Raw genomic sequence first — 16208 nt, 5'->3', positions numbered from 1 at the left:
TTGCTTTGGAGGGGGGTTGTATGGTGAGATGCTGTCTCATGTAGGCGCAGGTGCGCTTGCATGCAGGTGCGAGGCGCGTGGCCCTGCAGCCAGGTGCTATCTACGCAGATCGTGAAATTGTTAATATGATATAAAAAATAGGCAAGTGTGCTCGGCGTTTTCGCATCACATAATGGCTGTAGTTAAGTTTTATTTTCAGCTGTACTAGAGTGTTAATAATTGTGAATGGGCGTTAAAAGAAACTATATGTACGCCCGCGCGTGTGCGCAATTCACACCAAATTGCGAGGGTGACAAGAGGCAGATTTCTGAGCCGGTGTTGGAGTTGGTGCCTTTGGAGGAAACTTTAAAGACCTCACACGTGACACGGCCCCTTTATAAAGACTTATCCACGTCTAGCCCGTTAACCTCCTACAACTTGCTTTAAAAAACGACGTGCGTGCTGGAACGCCGAGGTCCGTAAACGATGCTGATAACCACACAGCTGACCGTCCTCCTCTTAACCACCATCGGCTTGACTGGAACGGAGAAGATGTTCCACAGTCGGGACCATTCCGATGTAGAGATCGGCCCGTCCCATCAAGCGGAGCTCATCACGGACACGGACACGGCCGAAGTAAGACGTGCTTCCATTTAACGACGTGACGCTTCACTCTAAAGTTGTTTCAGCGTTTTATGTTTTATAATTGAGTCAAGTCAAATAAAAATCCTTTATTTGTATTCAGAGTGTATCACATTTCTCTTTATTGTTTGAATAACGCGTTTGTTACTGACTAAGGAAACTAATTGCCTTGCCCCATGTTAGAAATTTCTTGTAAAGTATGGATTCATTAAGCCGGAGAGCTCGGAGGAGGGCCCGGGCTCCAGCGCAGACGTGCCCGCCGACGCCGCGGGGGAGGGCGGCGTGTCCTTCATCCAGGAGGCGCTATCTTCACCTCGCTCTGGAACTCCAGAAAACACCTCAGGCTCGCCAGGTTTTCCCGAGGCCCTACGAGAGTTCCAGCGGTTGTCCGGTTTACCTGCCACGGGTCTACTGGACGACGCCACAAAAACGGCAATGAACAAGCCAAGATGCGGCGTGCCAGACAAGGAAGAGGGCCTGACTGAAACGGCGAGAAGTAGCTTCACTGCACAGAAACTAAACGACACTTCTTTGCGCAATGACACCGTCCTCAAGCTTGACAACCACACGCTGACAAACTACAGCACGTCCGGCGCAGACGTTACGAACGGCAGCTCCGATAACGCTGTGGCTCAGCACGAAGCAATCACGCGGAAAAGGCGCCACCTAGCGGCGCTGGTGAGTAAGATCAGGCGGAAAAGAGCCAGCGGCGAGTGGGGCCATATGGCGTTCTCCAAGAGCGTTCTGACGTGGCGGCTGATCGGAGAGGGATACAGCAGTCAACTCTCCGTCGACGAGCAGCGCTACGTCTTCAGGTTGGCCTTCAGAATGTGGAGTGAAGTGTCACCTCTGGAGTTTGAGGAGAACCTGCACTCGCCCCAGGAGGACATCGACATAAGACTGGGCTTCGGCACAGGTGCGACTCATTAAAGCAACAGCCCACATAACATAATGTTTGAGGAATTCTAATGAGGGCACAAATGAAAGGAAATCGGTGGGGGATATTAAATTAGCTTCAGTTACATAATGCTAACAGGATTTTTTTTTTTTTTGGCTTTTTTTAAAGCTTCGATTGATGTATTGTTTAGTGACTCTGCAGAGCAATTTGTCATAAGCTTACAAAGGTGTGAATCAGAGTGAGAATTCACAGTGTGAGTTTTACTCCAGACCTTAAATCCTGTTTCAGGTCATAGATTTTATAATAGCTGATAGTTAACTGAATAGTACATGTAAATAATTGGGCATGTTGTCAAACCTCACAGCCAGGTAACAGGAGGGTGATCTGAATATCTGAACGCTTTGGTTTGACATAAATTAAGTGATTACGAAATCCCGATCTGGGATTTGTATTAGAGGTCTGGAATTTAAGACATCTGGCGAAGACCTTCAATTAAGTCTGCTCAGGGATTTCCTTGTGTACTCATATACAACCGTAAAACGTAGTGCCAGCTTTTATTTCACTAATAAGAATTCACTAGAGATATCAGATGAAGAGTTGGAGATAATACGTGTAGACATGACTTTTAAATTTTATTTTCTTCTGTTTTTTTCATGCCACAGCTACTGTCAGGATGCCTGGAGCAACCACTATTCTTCCAATTATAGCAGATGTCTACTGCTGAAATAATAGCTCACTACATATGATTATAATCATATCACTCACTCCTCAGACATGGGGAGAACCAACTATACCTCTGTAGATGGCAGCTATTGTACAGATAAGACACCAATTTCAAGAGAATAACCAAACACAAGACCTAACGCTCAAATACACACAATACCATACAGAGTTCTGTTAACCTCCCTGTGAATACTCTCTCCTGTATGTGCCAATATACACATACTCGCATACAGATCTATAAGACAGTAATGTTAATGGCAAATAGCCGTTGTACTTTTTGTTGTACTTATGTTGTAGTATTCAACGATTATACAATTGATTAGTTATTAAGGTGTTTATTATTACTATGTTCTATTTGTGTTTCCTCTTTCTTTTATTGTTTGCCATTGTTGGCATTTCGATGCAGTACAGTTAGTACATGCCCCCCTTCCAGGGATTGACCTCCATTGATTCCTGAATTATTACCACTAACAACATGTTACTGCTCCAGAAGGTGGATGGTAGTGGGCTAAATGCATAAATAAAGTAATCAATTCATAAGAGGTGGAGAATGCAGCCTGTACTTCCATAGACATCAGTGGTCACAGAGCTAACAGGTTGCTTTATTGCACTGTTTATCCCATGTCTCATCTCTCTCACTCTCACTCTCACTCACTCTCACTCTCTCTCTCACTCTCACTCTTTCTCTCTCTCTCTCTCTCTCTCTCTCTCTCTCTCTCTCTCTCTCTCCCTCTCTCTCTCTCTAGGGCGGCACCTTGGCTGTATGCAGCGGTTCGACGGGGCTGGGAGAGAGTTTGCTCATGCATGGTTTCTGGGCGATATCCATTTTGACGATGACGAGCATTTCACAGTCCCTAATACAGGAGATGGGATCAGCTTACTGAAGGTGAGACTGGCAATACAGCAGACATGTATATCAGTTATTACCACCCACACCAACATGATGGAATGCCCATTTTTCCCAGAATTTAGCTTTTTTTCCCCCAAAGTAATTGAGCGATATTTAATGTGACCCAGAGGAACTATAATAATAACAACAATTTTAACTGATTGATTTTTCCATGATGCCTCTGGCTCAGGTAGCAGTGCATGAAATTGGCCATGTGCTGGGTCTGCCCCACATGTACCGCGCAGGGTCCATCATGCAGCCCAGCTACAGGCCCCAGGACTCCAACTTTGAACTGGACTGGCTCGACAGGAAGGCCATCCAGCACCTCTATGGTAGGGCTGCTCATCTGAGGCACATGATCGAGTGTTCAGCGAGAGAGGCTAAGGACCAGCACAGTTTAGTGTGTCTTGTTGTTGCACACATGATGCAATCATCTAATTGCCAATGGGTTTAAGCACATTCTAAGGTCCTTAATTAGGCCTCTTGGAGCAGGGAGATTGCTGATCTATGCAGTGCTGGAGTTTAGGTATGGGCATCCTTAACATGTTACTTCCGAACTCTCATTCCTTACTCTTGTCACAATGTAGGTTTCATAATAGTTTAAGTATAGATATTGCATAGTTCACAACCGTTATAGAATATAATTAACAGTTCCAATCCAGGCATATTATTTAAGATATGTCAGTCAGACGTTGTTTGCATTTGTTGAAGTATTATGGAAATACCAGTTTTATATTGTCTTTTTTTAGTTCTTTGAGCCCCCAACAGCAGTCCCAGGAACATAAAGCTCACAAGCACTATATATCTGTTGTCAGTCTGTGTCAGCTTTATAGACAGACCTGGCGAATGAGTGACTGTCAGTGACAAACACAGAACTGCACTTCCCTCTCGTCTGGCCAGTGCTGCCCACAGCACGATCTTCCTACTCCTGACAGCTGACTCGCCTCAGCAGTCAGTTAACGAGCCTTATGTGGATTTAAAATGGGTGTGTCGGAGCAGTTAGGAACATAGCAGAGCAGAGGAACCGGCAGCACCAGCACAGGGGAAATCCCAGTTTACAACAGGGCCGTAATTGATTGTGTCCTGATCTTCAAAAGGTCCTTTTTGTGTCTTTGTTTTTGTATTTAAAGCTCTTTTGGTATATAGAAAACAGAGCCACAGAAAGTCTGTGCGTGCATTTTGTTGTATTTTTATCATGCTTGGTAGAACATTTGCAGTCAAAGACTGAGGGAAATAATACGCTAAAAATGATTTCAGTGTCAAATAATTTGATGTTGTTTAGTTTGTGAGGATGGTACAGAAATCTCTGAAAATCTATAAAACCTCCATTATCTGAACACCAACAATATAATACACCTTTAAAATAACAAATTTTCTGTTACAGGCAACAATAACTTCCATTATAGGGATGACTTAAAAAAAGCTCTGATAAGAGGTTTATCAGCTCATTCACATCAGCAGCAACGTAATTAATGTTTTATTGTGGTATGAGATTTAAAGGCTGGAAAAAATCTCATCTCCCAGACTGCTATTAGAAATCTGTCGAGATGACAATTCATTAAAGATAATAATCACTTTTCTGCAAAATCGCGAGCATAAAACATCAATTACAGCACAAGCATGTCCCTGCAAAGCACCAACCATCTTATCCATCAGCGTTTTAATTTGACGTGGTTGGAAGGTTCATTACCAGTGGCTGTCCCTAATGGTCATGGCTGTTTATGTGCTGAAGTTGGAACTGAGCTGTAAAAAGCTGTTGAGTGTCTTTAAGAGCATGCTGCCCCATTGTCATAACCCCTATGATATGAGGGACACACAAAAAAATGTACTTTCACAGTGAAGATTACATAAGGAATACAGCATGACGGATTAGCTCTCTCTCTCTCTCTCTCTCTCATCTCTCTCTCCCAGGACACTGTAAGGGAAGGTTCAGCACTGTGTTTGACTGGGTCAGAAAAGACAGGACCCAGTATGGGGAAGTAGTAGTCCGTTTCAGCACCTACTTCATGCGTGACGGCTGGTACTGGCTGTATGAGAACCGGAACAATAGAACCCGCTACGGTGATCCGGTTTCTGTGCGGGTCGGGTGGCACGGCATCCCACCTGCTGGAGTGGACGCGTATGTTCACGTGTGGACACGCAGATCAGATGCAACATACTTCTTTAAAGGTAAACTCTGCCATTAACGGCTGATGTGGTTAAGATTACATATTAAGATGTGTATGTTAATGTTCAATATTTACCACATACCACCAGGGACCCAGACACAAATGAAACTTAATCTGAAGAACTCAGTAATTGCAAATGTTTTCATATGAGCCTCCTGAGACATGGACTATGGTGTTCCATGTTTTTTTTACTCTCAGTGCTGCTTGCAACTAGTCATGCCTGATGACTCTGGATATTAAGTAATGTCTTGGAAGAGGAAGAACCACCTGAACAAAGTGATGCACTCATATGAGGTGTACACACCTGTTTCAGGTGTGAAGTACTGGAGGTACGACAATGAGAATGATCAGACATACTCTGTGGACCCTGAAGGACAGCGTTACCCCCGCCTCATCTCGGAGGGCTTCCCTGGAGTCCCCGCCCCCATCAACACAGCCTACTATGACAGGAGAGATGCACACATCTACTTCTTCAGAGGCTCGATGGTGAGAGCTGATTGGCTGCTTTACATGTTCTAGGAAAATGTAGTTTTTGACTACAGCACTGTTACCGACACAGAGTTATTGTAATGTTAAATAGTTAAAATTTTCTTACTTCCAGGTTTATAGGTTTGATGTCAGAGCTAACCAGCTAGCCACAGGTTCACCCAGGAAGATAACGGAGGTGTTTCCCCCCACTGCACGGGGTGACCATCCCGTCGGTAATCTGGACGCAGCCTACTTCTCCTACACACACAATGCACTCTTCCTGCTCAAGGGCACCTCCTACTGGCGGGTGGTGGGAAGCAGAGATCGGAGGCTGAACCCCTCACTACCCTACAACAGCCTGCTGCCTAGGAGAGAGGTGGACCAGCAGTGGTTTGACATCTGTGATGTTCATGTCAGCGCTCTAAAGACTGTTCGCAGGTGATGGTGGATGGGGGGTGGAGGGGGGTTGCTTGTGCGACACCATAATGTAACACTTAGCCACCCACGCTACCATTTCAAGAAAAGGAGAGAAGAACTACATTTAAAGTGGCCATGAAGTGAAGGGTTTGGTTTTGTAGCAGTGCCCTTACAGTAGAACACATAAAAGAACAGATCACAGCGAAGAAGCAGTGTAGAGTGTGAGACTGAGACTCAACTTCCTACGTTCGTGTTACTTTAGCCTGGGACTGCAGACCACAACAATTCTGCTGAAAAATGTTTTTCCACTCTCGAACTGGCTCTGTGCTAAATCTCACAATTCTAAACGACTATATCCGAGACCAAGCCAGAAATGTCTGTTTCCCTGGTTACCATCAGTATATGAACAATAATGGCAATTTATAGGGGGTTGGATCCACCCCTATGTAATGTCCCATTGTACTAAATTTATTTCAATACAGGAGCATCTGAGACCAAGCTAGCAATTTAGTTCTGCAGGAGCATGGAGTCAGTCCCTTGACATGCTTTAAAAAATACAAATGCAAACAAATGAAAATGTCTCCATGTCACTGAGCCTTTACATCCTTCAGTCTGGAAACTGAATGGATTTTACTCAGAATGTAGGTCGTGGTTTCAGTCTGTAAAGTTTTATAAGTCAGTTTTAGCCAGCCATTAGGCATAGGTCATTTAGGTAGTTTAGCAGTTATTAAAAGAGATAAAAACACTCACTCCTGCAGCACACTGACATAATGCTGAGAACTCAGGCGCTTGTCTGCTTCTCTTTTGACAGTTATATGAACACATTCTAGGGTTTGAACAATCCATTTTGCCCAACTATTATGGGTTTGTCTAGAATATTAATATGCCAAAGAGATGCATTGTTTTATTGATCTCCATACTGTATCTGTAATTTTACATGGAAGAATTCAGTTTACCATTTGTTTGAAAATGAACGTTATTAAATTGTTTGATTTGCCTGAGCCTCAACAATAAAGCTGTACCTTCCAGAAAGGGAGTCCTATCTAGTTGAATTATACACGTTGCTGTGGAAAGAAGCTTTATTTCACAGGACTTTAGGTTATTTAATGAATTTGCATGAGTATGTGTGTGCAAGACTGGCTGGAAAATGCCATAATGTGGTAGCAAACATTTGATTATTGCAGTTATTCCAGATTTAGTTGGTTTTTATTGCATTATTAAACAGGACATTCTAGTTATCATAAAATATGTAAATGTTTGACAGAGTTTAGCTAACCTTGAGTTGAGCTCTATATCTCTCCCCTTGTCTCTCCTCTCGTATATATAAAACTCTGAAGAGGATTCCAGGTAAGTAACTGCAGTGTACATTTGTAGGACATGTAGACATATTTTAAAGGACCTGAGCTTGATTAAGTATATATAAAATCAAGCTCGGGTCTTCTTTTTCTTTTTATCTTTAATTTTAATATTTTATTGTTATCTTCTTATATTTACTTTAGTTTTATTTACTTTACTTTTTTATTATATTGTTTACTTTTTTACATTTTATGTTATTTTACTTTAATTTCTTCTAACATTTCCTTTTTGTCTTCTCCTTTTTATGTTTCTTTTATTTATACTGTAAAGCACTTTGAGTTGCATGTATGTATGAAAGGTGCTATACAAATAAAGATTATTATTATTATTATTATTATTATTCTGTCAGAAGTCTGGGAGCTTGAGGTTCTTACAAAGTATCTTAGCTATTCCAAGGACTGCTTTCTTCTGCTCAGAGATCTTGGATGTTGTTCCTTGGACAGACTAAAGCCGTCCTTAGTAGTCCGACAACCAGGGGAACCACTGTAGCCTTCGCCTTCCACATCTTTTCCAGGTCTTCTCTCAGCTATTGGTATTCCTCACACTCCTCGTCTTCCTTGTTCTTCGTGTTGCCATCACTAGTGTATGTAAATACAACATGTTGCGTTACTGAGTGGCGTATTTGAGTGCATGGCAATATGCTACAGTAGAACTTGTAGTTACAATGGTATGTGTAGCACCGCATGTTACCATGTTCTGCGATTGTGTTTGATGATATACTCTAAATGACTCTGCGTGTCAATAACGCCCCGCGGTAAGCCGAATAGATTTAGTCTTGTTGACATCATGAATTAATTTTCACCGCGCGTGCCGAGAGAGGCACACATGGATTTATACAGCAGGAATGAATAGGAGGCTCGAGTATGGTTTCTGATGTCCAATTTAACTGCTTGAAATGAACAGAGGTTGCCAGAGCAGACATCGATCCAGCAGTCGATACGCGATTTGAGTGGCCCTCTCTCCATTCACTCTCTTCATCAGAACAGATTAAGCTCCTGGCGTGCTTTCAAACAACCTTCCCCTGTGCTTCAGGCATACCACGGGCTTTATTAATAAAACTGAAGCAAAAAAAAGAATCAATGACGAGCAAAATCACAAAATGGCCTTGTAAGAGACGACGGAGAGAAAAGACACAAGAAGAAAATCTGCAAAAAAGTTCATACGTTCAGTTTTTGTAGACGGCATCCTCTGCGTTTCTCACTTTTTAGCTTAAAGTTTGTTGAGAAAAAAAAACTTTTTTCCTTCAGAAAATGCTCATTTCAGAGACCCCACAGTGTGTCTGGAGCTAGAATCATTTCTCTATCTAGATTTACGCATCTACATGAACGTGTTGGCGACGGACTACTCCTGTAGACAAGCTTGTTCTGGGGCGAGCTGAGATGAATGTGGAGCAGCAATTCTCCCTCCCAAAAGACCGATTACTACAGAGATCCAGAGGACAGCAGGGTCATGTTTCCCGACCTGCTCCCCTCCAAACCGTGCTCAAGCACTGCACTCTTAGTTTTTGCACTTTCTACTCGATTTTGATTTGACCGTTTTTCTTATTGTTGTACTGATAGATGCTCTCCGTTTGCGGTTACCAAGGTTACTGTTCATATAAAAACACTTAGAAGGTGACCAATCAATCTATGAATCAGATGTTTCTCAAATCATAATCATCCTGCTCTTCTGGAGAATCTGGTCATTTTGAAATGCCCAACTGACACACCCAGCCTCTAGTCATGCAGAATCAGCACACGCCAGTAATAATGAAGACTGTCCCGGAGAAGCTTTGGCTTTAAAGATTTAGTAAAAGCGGGTTTATGTAAAGACTACTTAAAAAGGCAAAATCAGCAGTAGGTCAGTGTTATGAGCAAATGGCTAAGCGCATAAAGACAGGAGAATCAACACAGTAGCTATACTAATCCCAACACTTACCCAAGCCCTACAAGCACTGTATAACTATAGAGGTCACTACTACATCAGGCTGATGGAGCCAAGGCCCAACCATTTCTGACATTTCCTGGCAGCACATAAACAACACAGTTCAAAGTGTTTACACAGCTATAGTTCCAGCTGCCTATACTGTAGAGCTAATCACTGTAAGAGCAAGTACAAAATGGACTTCAGACAAGCACAGGTCAACCTTCACCAACACTCAAATGCCATCTGTCTTTCTCTCTCTCTCTCTCTCTCTCTCTCTCTCTCACATACACACACACACTTAAAATGAGCAGACTCCAGGGTCATTTTGTCCTCGATGTCTTCAAAGGTTCAGCTGTATTTAATCTGGCTCCGTGCTGCTAGACAAATGACCCCGTGCTGCGTCTCCGCGTGCTGCGTCCGCTGCCACTGAACCAGAAGAGCCACGTTACGGTCTTGCAGATCTCAACACATCCCCAGCCCACACATAGAACCGCCCGGTCAGATTAATGATAGCTCTTGCCATTTCATGTCAAAGTGCACAACACTGTTTCTCAGTTTCATGTGTGGGGTGGAAAAGGTAGCCATTATACACTAGTTATCTGCTGATAGAGTAGACACCCCCCCGCGCTGCAAATCAGATATAAGGGAAATGGGTGTTTGTGTCTTGTTTTGAATATCTCATGTTTAAAGATAATAATGAATACCACATACAAGAGGTTCGTGTAGTGGTCTGTACTGCCTTATCTCTGCAGAAACTGCATGGTTACGTTATCTGCGAGCACTTTAGAATGTAGCCATTCAGAGAGACTGCGATCATATTTAAAAAGACATGATGCAGTACTTCTGGCAGCCAGCAGAGGGCAAGCCTTATACGTCTAAATTAATTTTTGGCTTTTCCTTCGAGGAAACGAAGCTTGCCACGTTTGATCATGTAAGATTTATGAATATTTAAATTTATTTACTTAAAATTAGACTAGATGCTAAACATCCACACGAATAAAAAAGACTACATGTTACTTACAAAAGAAAGTGGCAATGTTTAATGCTTTATATGGTATGCCATTGTGTGGCGTTAATCCATGTTTCAACACTAATTCATGTTCCAGGATCTAAAAAGTGTGTTTGGACTCTAACCCATTTGTAATATCTGAGGATACTTTTCTTTGTAGATAACCAAGCAATTCAGTAAATCTAGATAAGAGCCTCAGCTGAATCTAATGTAATGTATCATAATCTCTCAAGTATACAGACCCCCTATCACATAGACTTATTTTCCCTTTTCTATGTTACTTACACATTTATTCCAGATTCCGTTAGCTCTCTTTATCGTGTTTTAAGCGCGTGCAACTTCACGCACGAGCTCAGCAGAATGGAGGACCATATGGTCATCCTTTTATGCTTCAGCTGGTCGACTAATTTGGGGTTGCTGCAAGTAATTATGGGAGATGTTTCCCCCTGTCGGTGCCGTCGTTTTATATCATTGATAATTGATCCATCATTTCTATTACAGACATTTTTACGCATTTTTTCGCCTCTGTGAGTACACGTGTGTGTGTGTGTGTGTGATCCACCAAATTAGGAATCACAGTGTGTTCATTTGGAAATCCCCATGGTCACAAAGAAAGTAGAAAATAGAAGGTACTTTCCTCCGTCTTTTTTTCTCTCTTTCTATGGAATATATGGAATTAGAAGTCTATTAGCTAACACGGAAAAATCTTTTTTTTTCAATGCTCCTTGGTGTTCTAACTCGCACATCACTGACTTCACTATTAGATGAATTTTTCATATAAATGAACAAGGCACGAGTAAATGAAACAGCCGCCTTTTTGTTCTTGCGCATGCTATGATTTTATACTCCGATGTAATAAGAAATGTAACTCCATACAACCCTATAATTTGTTCTGTTTTAATGATGACATGATCTTTTCTTTGTGTGTGTGTGTGGGGGGGGGGGGGGGGGGGGTGTGCAGAGAGCGCGATTGTATTCAGAGTTTCACTGAAATACTTCCGGTATTTGAGTGGTGGTTCAGACTGAGATACTAAATAAGTCAACGAAAGACTGCAGCACTCTGAGATTTGTGAGTGTGTGTTTGTGTGTGCATGCATGTGAGTGTGAGTGCAACTGAGTTTATCCATACTAATCAGTGCTTTATTCAGTCTCAATTTAAAGTTAGATTTGGATGTGACTGTTGTTGTGGGATTCATATGCATCTATGAGCCATCCTTCTCCCGACTTGTTTACCATAGTTAATATTCACTGTCTCCCTTTCTCTCTCTCTCTCTCTCCCCCTCTCTCTCTCTCTCTCTCTCTCTCTCTCTCTCTCTCTTTCTCTCTCCCTCCCATTCTCCACCTCCTGTTGGAGAGGAACAGTGACAGGTGTGCTCAGTTCTGCCACACTACCTCATTTCAGCATTCATACCTGTGTTTCAGCAGCTTCTTCAGATGTTCCCCACCTACGAGTGTACATTAGCAGATCTTAAGCTCCATGCTGACACCGCTTTTTTTGCATTTGTTGAACAGCAGTAAAACATTCTGTCTGTGTGTGTGAGAGAGAGAGAGAGGGAGAGAGAGAGATGCACATTGTTCTGTCTCAAAGCAGCAAGGAGATAAGGAAGACATGGCAGATGCTGATTCGAGTTTGAGGTGAGCTTGTACCTGGTATTTCTCTTCAACACCAAAGTATGAAGCTTCTCCCTTCTTGACTAACGCCTGAGGCGGTGTGTTTTACCCACACATGCAGAGCATGACAAAGCAATACTTTTTTACATCCTAAAAAATGAACTTCATTGCCATCAAATTTTGTTCTGCATAAAAACATTCTGACTGCAAAAACTGTGACTCCAGGATGGAATTTAGTAAAACCTAGGATGAGGCCTGGTTGAGACTAGACTGATTTTACACAAGCATATTAAAACATGGCTTGTGATCTTTGACCTAGGCTTTACCCAGCACAAAACTGACAAACTGCTGATGGCATGTTGACTGACATCTCAGAGAAGGGCATTTGAGTGGTAATATGTGGGTTGGGGGTATTTATGTGCGTGTTGATATGTGGATATACACTCTCCGGTAATTTTATAAGGTAAACCTTGCTAGTACCGGGTTGGACTCCCTTTTGCCTTTAGAATTGCCTTAATTATTCATGGCATAGATTCAACAAGGTACTGCAAACATTCCTCAGAGAGTCTGGTCCATATAGACGTGATAGTGTCATGCAGTTGCTGCAGATTTGTCGGCTGCACATCCATGATGCGAATCTCCCATTCCACCACATCCCAAAGGTGCTCTTTTGGATTGAGATCTGGTGACAGGGCACATTATCCTGCTGGAAGTAGCCATCAGAAGATGGGTACACTGTTGTCATAAAGGGACATTGCAACAATATTCAGCAACAATATTCAGGTAGGCCGTGGCATTGACACGATGCTCAATTGGTACTAATGGGCCCAAAGTGTGCCAGGAAAATGTCCCCCACACCATTGCACCACCACCAGCCTGAACCGTTGATACAAGGTAGGATGGAATCATGCTTTCATGTTGTTGACGCCAAATTCTGAACCTTCCATCCAAATTTCGCAGCAGAAATCAAGACTCATCAGACCAGGCAACATTTTTCCAATCTATTCCAAACGTTTTCTCCAATTGTCCAATTAATGAGTCTGTGTGAATTGTGGCCTCAGTTTCTTGTTCTTAGCTGACACTTAGTGTGGTCTTCTGCTGCTGTAGCCCATCCGCCTCAAGGTTCGACGTGTTGTGCTTTCAGAGATGCTTCTATGCATGCCTCGGTTGTAACGACTGGTTATTTGAGTTACTGTTGTCATTCTATCAGCTCGAACCAGTCTGGCAATTCTCCTCTCACCTCTGGCATCAACAAGGCATTTGCACCCACAGAATTGCCGCTTACTGGATATTTTCTCTTTTTCAGACCATTCTCTGTAAACCCTAGAGATGGTTGTGTGTGAAAATTCCAGTAGATCAACAGTTTCTGAAATACTCAGACCAGACTCAGTCTGGCAACAACAACCATGCCACGTTCAAAGATAATTAAATCACCTTTCTGCCCCATTTTGATGCTTGATTTGAAGTGCAGCAGATTGTCTTGGTCATGTCTACATGCCTAAATGCATTGAGTTGCTGCCATGTGATTGGCTGATTTAACATTTGCGTTAATGAGCAGGTGGACAGGTGTACCTAATAAAGTGGCCGATGAATGTACATGCAGATATATGAGTGTATTTGTGAGTGCATCAGTCTCATCTCTGATTCCTGACAAGGACTTGTATCAAGTATGTCTCAGTTTCTGTAGGCCTCCTGTAGACCTAATCCATTATGCAAGTCATTAATAAATGTTCATTAATGGTTGGAAACGCAGTTATCACAGTTAAGAGTTTTAAGAAATAGGAGAAATAGTATGTTTCAAAGGTTCATCATCAGTTGCACAAGCAAAGTGCTGCTGAAGCTGTGGGAGGTGATCTAGTTGATATTCAAGATGATTAAAGTGTAACATTTATTCCAGGTGAATCCAAAGATTCTGAAACATCTTTTGAAATTTGAATATCGGCTGCTGCACCTTCCATGACTTCAGAGGCTCTTTGTATGTACAGCTGATGAAGGATTTTCATTCAAAGTGAAATCTAACATTGTTTCTCAAGTAACACAAACTAGCGCAGTACACCATAATTTTTCCACACTTCTATGTAATGCGTAATGTTGAATTCTAGATGTGGCTCTAGAATTTGTTTCTTGATGTTTTTTGGAACCATTCTGTGGTTGAAGAAATTAGAGGATTTGTTATTAGACTCCACACTGCATATACATTATTCAGCATACAGGAGCACAGCCCTGCATCCCAATCTCACTTAAATGTCAAATGATTAAAATCTATACCGCCTCTTAAAAACTGATTTATTTCAATGTTTTCTCAAAAATAAATACTTTACAAAGACTATTGTAAGTTCAGGCCCCAAAAAATGCTGTAATGCAGCAAAGGTGAGATCACTAGTTGATCACTAGATTTCCATTCACAACTTTTTGAAATGGTTTTTGAAAAATGTTTTTGAAATGTTGAAAATGTGCGAAAAATAAACCTGAATGGAAAAAGGACAAAATAGACACACAAATATTGCTAAAAGATTAGGACAAACTTATATCACTAAAGCCAAAATGTAAAAAAGGGTTTTTCAAACAAATGATGAAGTATCAAAGCGTAGACTCAGTTAAATCCCTCCATTTTGCTTGTTTTTATTCTGCCACTAATCACGGCAGCCTATGTCATCTAAAGTTTCTTCCCATAACAGTAGTGGATGGAAGCATGACTTATTTTCTGCTGAAATTTTGTAAATGCACATAACATTTGCAAAATGATTGGATGGAAACCACTCTACTGATACACAAGTTAGAAAATATGATCTGTGAAAGAAAATTGGATACACCTTTGATTTCCAGTTAGCCTAATTACACACACACATAGTTATTAAACGACCTTTGAACAGCAGAATCTTCTCAATTTCAGACCTATGCATGGTGTCTGATAGCATGTTTGCATCGTGGCAACTGGAAAATGATTGACAAAGGTGTTGAAAAATCTGACTGTGAAACTTATAGATATAAATGGATACAGATCTGTCACCAGTTAAAATTAGTTAAAACAGAGTTGCATGAGTAATCAGGAGGTATAGAAGAAGTCACAGTACCACTAACTGAAAATGTGGAGGCCATCCATGTCAAATGATGCTGCTTGCATAGTAGCTCTGAAAGACAGGGACAAGTACTTGGCACAGGGACTACAAATGAAAATCAAGAGTTTCTGTGACAGCTCAGACAGTGCAAAGGACATTGCATTAAGTCAGCCTCTGTGGACGACATCCAAGAAAAACAAAACTGGCTTGGTCATCAGTCCAAAACTGCAAGATTAAGTATTGCATGAAACATGAGCATAGTAGGAAGCCTGATGAATATTGGGAGTGGATTCTTTGCTCAGATGCGGTTAGGTAGATTACATTTATAGATGGTATGAATGCCTGTGGATATACCAAAATACTGGCTGACCAGATGACTCCCAGTCCACAGAAACTTGGCAGAAGACTATTCCAGCATGATAATAATCCAGAGTTCAATACCAAAAACACACAAGAGTTTTTTTTAAAGAAGAAAATGGTGAAAGAAATCACCTGTCTTGAACCCTTTAGTGTATACCCATTCACCGAGAGCAACTGAATAATCAGGTCTATGTAGAATGGCAGACCTCAAGTATTTAAACATTAGTTAAAAGTAGTGTAAGTTTTACTGCTGTCACAGAGCTTCAAAAGTTCTACAAATTCTGACATATTCAAACCAAGAATGAAAACCAATGTGATTTCAATTTGTCTTGACAATATTTTTAGCCCTCAGGGACAATATTGCACTATATCTTTTACTTGCAACTTTATACCTTCTCGTAAATATTTATAAGTGAAACTGAATTTGATATATAGAGGGAGATAAAATTGCAGTGAAGCACACAATGTTTCCAGAAAGACAGGACATTCATTAGCTGTGCAAACCAAGTGCTCTAGTTTACCTCCTAGAAATTCAGAAGAACTGCTTGTACAGCTGACGAAGGGTCTGTGAAATGTCCTGTTTCTCTAGAAACTCTGTGTACTTCTCTGTATATGCATCTTGTACTACAACACACTGCAGAAACTCCACAAAATGAAAATAAATAAGACCATAAGGACTCAATGAAACACTAGAGGACAAAACTAGAAGCCTGGAAGCTAACGC

The 16208-nt window shown here is 41.6% G+C and overlaps 1 protein-coding gene across 1 annotated transcript; it reads left to right on the top strand.

Annotated features, from left to right (window-relative positions):
- The first annotated feature begins 54 nt into the window (after window positions 1-54).
- Window positions 55-7759, top strand: mmp21 (matrix metallopeptidase 21). Its single transcript, XM_076999856.1, has 7 exons — window positions 55-615; window positions 805-1537; window positions 2989-3128; window positions 3322-3463; window positions 5043-5300; window positions 5613-5785; window positions 5901-7759. Exons 1-7 carry the CDS (start codon window positions 466-468, stop codon window positions 6207-6209), a joined length of 1905 nt encoding a protein of 634 aa, XP_076855971.1. The 5' UTR covers window positions 55-465; the 3' UTR covers window positions 6210-7759.
- Window positions 7760-16208: the final 8449 nt, after the last annotated feature.

This window comes from Brachyhypopomus gauderio, chromosome 3 (genome assembly GCF_052324685.1).
Source record: "Brachyhypopomus gauderio isolate BG-103 chromosome 3, BGAUD_0.2, whole genome shotgun sequence".
Classification (NCBI taxonomy): domain Eukaryota; kingdom Metazoa; phylum Chordata; class Actinopteri; order Gymnotiformes; family Hypopomidae; genus Brachyhypopomus; species Brachyhypopomus gauderio.
The sequence above is the reverse complement of the archived record's forward strand: the minus strand, read 5'-3'. Positions and strand labels throughout refer to the sequence as shown.

Excerpts from the sequence above, each read along its gene's own strand:
- mmp21 (XM_076999856.1), top strand. The coding sequence starts at position 466 with ATGCTGATAACCACACAGCTGACCGTCCTCCTCTTAACCACCATCGGC. Across the intron at positions 616-804 it reads CGGACACGGACACGGCCGAA|AAATTTCTTGTAAAGTATGG; the intron begins GTAAGACGTGCT and ends GCCCCATGTTAG. Across the intron at positions 5,301-5,612 it reads TGCAACATACTTCTTTAAAG|GTGTGAAGTACTGGAGGTAC; the intron begins GTAAACTCTGCC and ends CACCTGTTTCAG.